Below are 8353 nucleotides of genomic sequence, written 5' to 3'. Positions count from 1 at the left end.
ACAAACATACATGCTTTATTGGTGTAATATTAGATGCCTTGTCAGTTAGCTTTTTAGGTCACATTGCTCTCCCTTTTTGGGTTTAGTGTATAAGTAGCAATAGATATTGCTATCATTGAAATCTTACAACTTTTATGGTATTAAATTTCAAAAAAACTATTTATAACCTAATATAAACAACATAGCCATGTATTCAATGAAAGAAGCGACTATTAGTATAGTTATTTTCCAAAATGCACAAATCCAATCATGGTCACTGAAATTTCTACTTTTCACCAAGTAGCATTGATCTGAGAATAGCTTCAGCCATACCTTCTGCATACGGAAACAAATGTCCTGCCCCTGCTAATTCATGGTATTGAATCCATGGAAGTTTTTGGGCAATGTATCTTTGCAACGTGACAGGTACAAGGAAATCCTCATCACCCTGCCATAAATGTACCGATCCTTGTTTTTGTTGAAAGGGATTTGTTAGGTTCATCGGACTAAATTCCCAACTCCCAAATCCAATCATCATGTCACGATGGAGTGACTCATATTCTCCTTGTTGCTTCACCTGCTCCTGTTAAAAAAAACTTCTTAATCACCTTAGTTACATTATCCTAGTGAGTCCATAGTGTTTAACAGGCACTAGAAATAACTACTAATCTTGACGCCATAATATCCAATGTATCTAATTTTGACATTATAGATAGATATAAATCATTATGCAAATCCAAACCCAAATCAATTTAACCAAACTTATACCTTGTACATAGTTAATCTAAAGCATAGAGAGAAGCTAGCTTTACCATGTGATTGGATCTAAGGTTAATCTTCTTGCGTTTAATTTCAATATCCTGTTGACTTAATACAGCTTTTCCAGCAGCAACACTAGAACCAGGAAAAAGTTTTTGAGTGTTCCACCAGTAAGTAAGCCAGGGAACGTAGTGAACAACCCTTTGTGCCCATTGATCCTCTACCGGTTGTTGTCGAAAGGCTTCATTAGATAAGCTCTCAGGGAAGCCACTCCACCAGTAGTTCACAACTGGAGTTAACAACACTGCTCCTGCTAGCCTGCAACAACATACCAGAATACTATTGCATGAAATATTGTCCACATATAGTATGATTGTATGGATAACAATCAATCATCAGCATAAGAATATATGTCCATTTCCACTGGCTAACAATCAATCAAAGCCTTAATCCATTGGCTAACAAAATTATAAAATAAAATCCTTAGGTGTTGACACAATATAATAGAATGTGTAAAGATTAGCTCATTCAAAGGATCAAACACCATCACATCAAATTTACAACACATCATTTAAGGCGATAAGCTAAACATAAGACAATGAAGTACTTAACAATAGTGGGTCCTTAACAATTATAAAAAAAGGCAAACTAAATTGGGATAGATGGAGGGATAGTGGTGCCAAATGGTCATTAGTAACAAACTCTTTATTATCGCATAATCAAGTTATGTGCATTAGCCTCCATTACCTCAAAGCAAGACCACCTTTAAAGGAATAAGATTTTGACATTGATATTAATGTCCTATCATCATTTATTTATTTTTTTAGGTAAGGAGGACCCAACCCTGTTTAAGGTAAGAGAAGCCATGCCGCCAAGTACCCCCACTTGGTAAGATTCGAACCTTAGACTTCTATGATCTAAGGTAAGTCTCTTACCTAGTGAGTCAACACTTTGTTGGTATGTCCTATCGTTAATTGAATAAATATATCATATACTTTCTACTCTATATCTGAACTGTTCACAGGTAACTGTTCTGCCTTAAATTTACAAGTCTTTACTCTCAAGTAGCAATTTTCCAAAACCACACTTTTTCGTTGGTAATTTAAGCTTGATGTGAGTCCATTGGTATAAGGCCAAGAATACCAAGTAATATCGAACAAAACATTTCAAGAAAGCCATTAATCATAGGTGTAAATGAACATACAACCATTTAAGAGGTATCCCTTACAGAGTGATGACAGACTAAAATATCACATCATTAGGTTTACTCTGAGGTGCTCACAAACGTCTCTTGTGGTACCATCACATAACTTATTATCAAATTGGAATTCTACTACAAGATAGATATAATGATAAAGGTTTTGGTTGGGAACTGTTACAGTGTTACATTAATTGCTCTTCAAAGCTTTTCAAAAGTTTTCTTAGACTTATGGTCTAGTTTTGAAGGTTAAATTACCCTACAGCTTCCTGAAAATTCTTCAAATTCTTTGTATCTTAGGGTACCATTATCCTTTTATAAATTAAAATAAATTATAAAAAAAAAACCCGCTTTCTTTTGCTTAATGTAGCCTACTGATTGAGACTTGAAGAGTAAATAATTAGGGCTAAGTGTTGGACAATCAAACAACCAAGAAGGCTATAAAGAAAAACTAGTCACTTGAAGCACTATATGTCAACCTAAATGCTCAATTGGCAGGAGCTTTGAGAATTTGAATTTATACCTAATTATGAAGTTTGTATGCTCTTCAACAGCCAAAGTGCAAAGAAATATAAATAATGGGTCATTGCTTCCTAGATTAGAATTATGACTTGTTAACCTTCTTTGTTCCTTCTATGACATGGATTTTTAAGAAGTTATGGTCCATAAGAGGATTGGTAATTAAAACAAAGGTAGGGAGTCAATAATCAACAATGGAAACTTCTCTATATATAAAGAAGCCATATAAACTTCACATTGATACATTTTATATAGTTTATTGGAAAAGAGGTTTTGTGTCCTTGTTGAAGTGTTATTATTAGATCACTAAAGATCATCCCCAGAATACTCTTAGGTATCCCATGTTTATTGCAAGGGACATATAATGTGGTTGTCCCTATATTGGTCACACTGTCAAAATACTTAACACCTATGTTACTCAGACTCTTCATTTTAGCTCAAGTACCCGTGTCGGTTCCTCGACTCCTTCAGGACACTTCGACATGCGATGTATGCGTTAAGACCCAAATTAATAAAATAATTTATGTGTCCATGCATAAGGTTACTACCTTAGTTGAATGAATGTAAAAACCTTTTCACAGTTTAACAATTGTTTGGTTTTGTTAGTATTCTGGTGTGGTTTTTCATATTTTGTTTTTCATAAGTTATGTATTAAGATAAGTTACAATATGGTTTAATAAGTTTTATAAGGTCAAACAAATTCAATAAGATTTAATAAGTTCCAATAAGTCAAATAAGGTCTAATAAGATTCAATAAGTTAAATAAGGTCTAATAAGTTCTTATAAAGTCCAATACTTCCTTCGTTTCTATTTAGTTGACGCGTTTGATTTAGTCACATATATTAAGGAGAGGAGAGAGAGTGATAGAGAATGAAAAAACAAGTGGGGTAACTTGTAAATGCAAGGTAAAAAATTTACCCAAAAAGGAAACGTGTCAACTAAAAAGAAACTTCCTAAAAAGGAATACATGTCAACTAAAAAGAAACAGAGGTAGTATAAGGTTTAACAAGGTCTATAAGTTTCAATAAGAGCCAATAAATTCTAATAATTTCAATAAAGTCTAATAAGTTCAATAAGGCCTAATAATTTCAGTAGGGTTTTATAAGCTCAATAAGGTCTAATAAATTCAGTTAAGTTCACGCTTAATAAGAGGTGAAGAGAACACATCCATAATTAAAAAAAAAAAAAATTCATTTACAGCACAATTTAAATTTATATGTAGCCCTAAGTATAACACAATGTATTATATTTTGTAATATGTACCATTCTCGTGAGCAATTCGTGGGATACCCCAAAAAACAAAATTCATATTCCAAGTGGTCAACAGAAGATGGAATACTTAAAACTGTGTTCAATGGAAGCGAATCGCACAGTGTATTGTTGAAAATGATATTAAAGAAGATGATTTTTTAAAAAAAAGTTATAAAAATAAAATAAAAAAATAAAATAAAATAAAAACAGCAGATGTCAGTGGGAGAAGGTTCCACGGTTATATACAACCCATGCAACCCTTCTATTTTTGAAGAAGAGATTGTTCTGTTATGACCATGTATTAGGTTTTAACGAATGTAATCCTCAAATTAAAACTTGTGCGGATGTAAGGTATGTAGGGTTGTACACAGTTTGGTATGGACCGTAACCAAACCAGACCAAACCGCATTTTAGCGGTCTGGTTTGGTTTACGGTTTGGAAAAATATGGTTTGGTTTCGATTTTTGGGGAAATATGGTTTACGGTTTGGTTTGGTAACCAAACCGTAAACCAGTAAACCGCATTTTAATATTTATATAATTTTTAATTAAATAAAAATAGTTATTATATATTACAAAAAAATTAAAAAAACAAAAAAAAATGAAAAAATCTTTAGAAGACTATACGATCAGTATACTACTATACTCTATACTCATTCACAAATATCAATACTTAAAATTTAATAAGTCATATAACTCATATTGCTCTTATTGTGTTAGCAATTAGCACTTGATAAGTTAGTTGTTATTTTTATTAAAACTTTGTAGTAAAATTTAATCCTTTTGGGCTAATTATTTAAACTTTATTATAAATTTATTAATATTTGACAATTTTTTAGGAAAAAATGTCGTCTCATCATAAACCGCAAACCAAACCGCACCAAACCGCATTATTACGGTTTGGTTTGGTTTGGTTTGGTTTCAATACTAATATGGTTTGGTTTGGTTTGGAAATTGACCAAACCGTATTTTGCGGTTTGGTTTGGTTTAGACTCAAACTGCACCAAACCAGACCATGTTTAGGTATGTTTATGGTTTGTAATACTTTAAAGGTTATGATTAATGGTATGTAGCCAAACTAAGCAGCAATAGTTGCAAGGTTTAAATCAAACGTATGTCTATAAAATTCAAATACCAGGTTGTTATAGCCTAGTAAGCACATCATGTGTTACTAATCTATGTAATGAGTTAATTTATTTTAAGATCAACAATGATTTTAGATTATCAGGTACCTATGAATCTATGATGATTGCTTTTAAGATGTAAGCCAATGAATTCATTGTTTGTTTGGAATCAGTTTTAGTGTGTGTTATGATTTATCATAAGTTATTTACTGGTATGGTAAAGTACCTTGGGTAATTATTAATCGAAAATGCTATACTACATGCATACACGTCCCAAATCTTTCCCAAAAAAAAAAAAAAAAAATCCTAAAAAGTTGCAAACCTAATCTATCCAGCCACCTTTGATTAGGTTTAAAAAATGAAAAATGAAATAAGAAGATATCATACAATAAAAAATGAAATAAGAAGATATGCATAAAGTAGATGGAGTCTAAGAGGCAGTTTATTATTTAAGTTAGTGGTAAATACTTCAAAAGTTCAAAATCAACTAAGGTAGGATTTTTTCATGGGGTTTTTTCCTGTAAAAAAAAAAGAGTTCTTGAAAGAATTTAATGCCTTTGAGTGGTCATGAAACTGACAATGCACTTAATTGCTTGATTAGAGCTCCTATAAAAGTAAACATGTCTTTTAAATGAAAAACATGTTTAGGTACGCCTTTTGTCTCTAGTCTGATATGATTCATTTACATTATTAGTTAGTTGTGTTTCAAGATATGCATAAGAGCAGCTTGGTTAGAATATGCTAACAATAACTCTTATTTACAATACGCTTATCTATTTTGTATTTTAGATAGCTATAAATGATAAATTTGTGTATGTGCATGCATTAGATGGGTTTAAATCCTTGCTAAGTGAAATGAATGGTACGGTAATGCACGTATGTATCAAGGAATAGGAGAAGAGGAATGGAATGCAGTGGTATGAGATGTTGAAACATATAACATATGGACTACATATAGAAGAAGGGTGGGAGGATTTGTTAATGGCAATGAATTTGATAATGGGGATACTTTAGGTTGAGTATTTTGTTTTTGGTCGTTAATTTTACACAAGGATTTTCAGCACCTATGGTGTAGAGAGGACATGCCACACTGAGATAGGATATAGTAGTGTGAGGCATCCCAATTAACTAAGGGTAAAAATGGCATTGCCTTTTTGAGGGCTTCAGCGGTTATGGCTTTTTATAGGTATACTTTTTTAAGGGTGTGTGTGTGTATATATGAGTCAAAACAATTCTCGGAAATCTCTTTAAAAGAAAAATCGAAATACTTCCCAACCTAGAAAAATAACATCAAGCACAAGCACATCACAACTTCACAAGTTTGTGTTGTTCCACTCCCACCACACCTGTCTTCGATTAAGATGAAGCCTCTAATGATCCTCAATTTAGAATTCAATGCGATTAGTTATTTATTCTAAACATAAAATTTATTAGTAAATAAACATTAGAAATTGTACCTAATATTATCATATTAGTAAATCTATATTTAATCATATTGTTTTGATTTTATAATTTTTGCAGACTTATATCTCATGTATCAAAAAATGGTGAACCAAATAAGGAGTATTACATGTGAAAGTTCTTCAAAGTTATGAAGGCCAGATATAAATGTATTTACAAAATGAATATGAGCATGGAAACTTTGCCGTAGAATTTTATATTTGTTTCTACTCTCATTATGAATTAATTTAAAGTTGAGTAAAAGGTCAATTTTACATACGAAGATTAGGCCCTAGTAAGAGATGTTGATTGACCATGCAATGTGAATAGTTAGGCGATTTCATTCTAATTGTTGCGTTTTTTCAAACATTTTCTTTAGTTAGTAATACAAATATAACTGCCAACAAGAATATATACAATGCATTGCATAAAAATTAGTACCTGTGGGGAATATATCTGAGGGAACCCCAAACTGCATGTCCACCCATGGAATACCCAATCAGATAAAATCTGTTCCCAAAATTTAGCTGGTCGGCTAGCTCTTCAATATCAAAAGCCATGCTTTTCAATGTTCTTTTTGGATCAGGATCACTTTCTCCATAACCTGGCCTGTCAAATGACACTATATACAATCCCAACTCTTTAACGACTTCCTGCGAGGAGAGAAAGGGGGGTGGCTATAAGAGCCTTTCTTGTATTGAAATAAAAAGGACATTTTTCTGGAATACATTAATGACAGGAACTCATCACAAGATAAGGGAACAAAATTGAGTAGTTTTTTCTTTCAGTAGTAATCCTATGTTAGAGTTTGCTTTACCAAACATTCAAGAGATTTTGCCAAATACACAATAAAACTACATGTAAAAAATTTGCAAGAGTGATATGCAAATCAATGAGATGAACTGGGAGCACTTATATGTGACAATGTTATAACACCGTCCACAAGTCCATTCATTATAAACAAATGAGCATTTAGTGTAACTATGCACAAGATGACAATGTACCCACGATGAAGGCGGTTATGTAAAAGCTAATAACACGATTTTCAATATATTGTACATGAATGATTTTTGGAAAATACATAACATCATGTATTTCAAAAAGAAGCCCTTTACTAAAATATGTTAGTACTCAACGATGAAATCCAGCTTCTAACATTTTTTTTAATCACAATGTATAGTTTACCACATTACTTGAGAAACTAAATCATGAAGATATTGTTAGATTTCAATTGAATTAAAAACATTAACAATTAGAAATTTAGAATAACTGAAAATTTACCACAGGAAGGTAAGCTGCAACAGCTACACTATGCCTGGAACCACCAAAACCATGAACAAATATGATCTTGAACTTGGCATTCTCCTTTAGTACACCAGTCTCTTTGTAGGCCAAATATCTACCATCTCTCAGCTTCACCCTTGGTGCGGTTATGGGTGGTCCACCCAGAAGCCCACATATCCGTGGTGATGGTGGCAAGTTGTACTGAAGTATACTTGTCACCACTATGACAACGAGTACAATCACTCCAACATTCTTCAACGTGCCTAAGAATTTTTTTTATGAATGTTAAAAATGAGGCATAGACTACAAGTTATATTAGGCTAAGAGATTTTCTTCTTTCAACTTTCTTTGATTCACTTCGTTATTTGGTACTGTAAAAAGGTTCTCTTACTTATTTGGATATGATGCATTGGAATAATTTCTTGGCTTTACCAGCTAAGCACCTAGTTTTAGTCTATGAAAGATTAATGCTAGTGAAGATGAAACATCTTCAGCACAAAATACCTTCTGAAATTGCTTTAGCTTCTCTGACACATTACTGCAAATAACTTGCTGTTTTTTACATTTTTTTTCCATCTGTAGACATTACACAAACACTTTCCTTAGCTTATTACTATACACAATACTACAAACCTAATAATCACAAAATAAGAAAAGAAATTTCAAGGGCTGAAAACATCTGAATAACTTATGCTACTACTACTGGACTTACTGTTACTTTATTAGAAAAAAACAGCTTAACGAAATATATTAGGTACCAATAGTATGTGTAAAAACATAACTTGTTCCTAGAGATAGGCA

General features: G+C 32.3%; 1 protein-coding gene across 1 annotated transcript; it reads right to left on the bottom strand.

Annotated features, from left to right (window-relative positions):
* Window positions 1-265: 265 nt before the first annotated feature.
* LOC145610808 (uncharacterized) lies at window positions 266-8128 on the bottom strand. Its single transcript, XM_081666096.1, has 5 exons — window positions 7996-8128; window positions 7550-7815; window positions 6710-6921; window positions 792-1056; window positions 266-562 (listed from the first exon to the last, which is right to left on the bottom strand). The coding sequence occupies exons 1-5, from the start codon at window positions 8126-8128 to the stop codon at window positions 266-268; spliced, it is 1173 nt and encodes a 390-aa protein (XP_081522222.1).
* Window positions 8129-8353: the final 225 nt, after the last annotated feature.

The sequence above is a fragment of the Chenopodium album genome, chromosome 24 (assembly GCF_948465745.1).
Source record: "Chenopodium album chromosome 24, dcCheAlbu1.1, whole genome shotgun sequence".
Taxonomy (NCBI): Eukaryota; Viridiplantae; Streptophyta; class Magnoliopsida; order Caryophyllales; family Amaranthaceae; genus Chenopodium; species Chenopodium album.
This window is presented reverse-complemented; position numbering and strand designations above follow the sequence as displayed.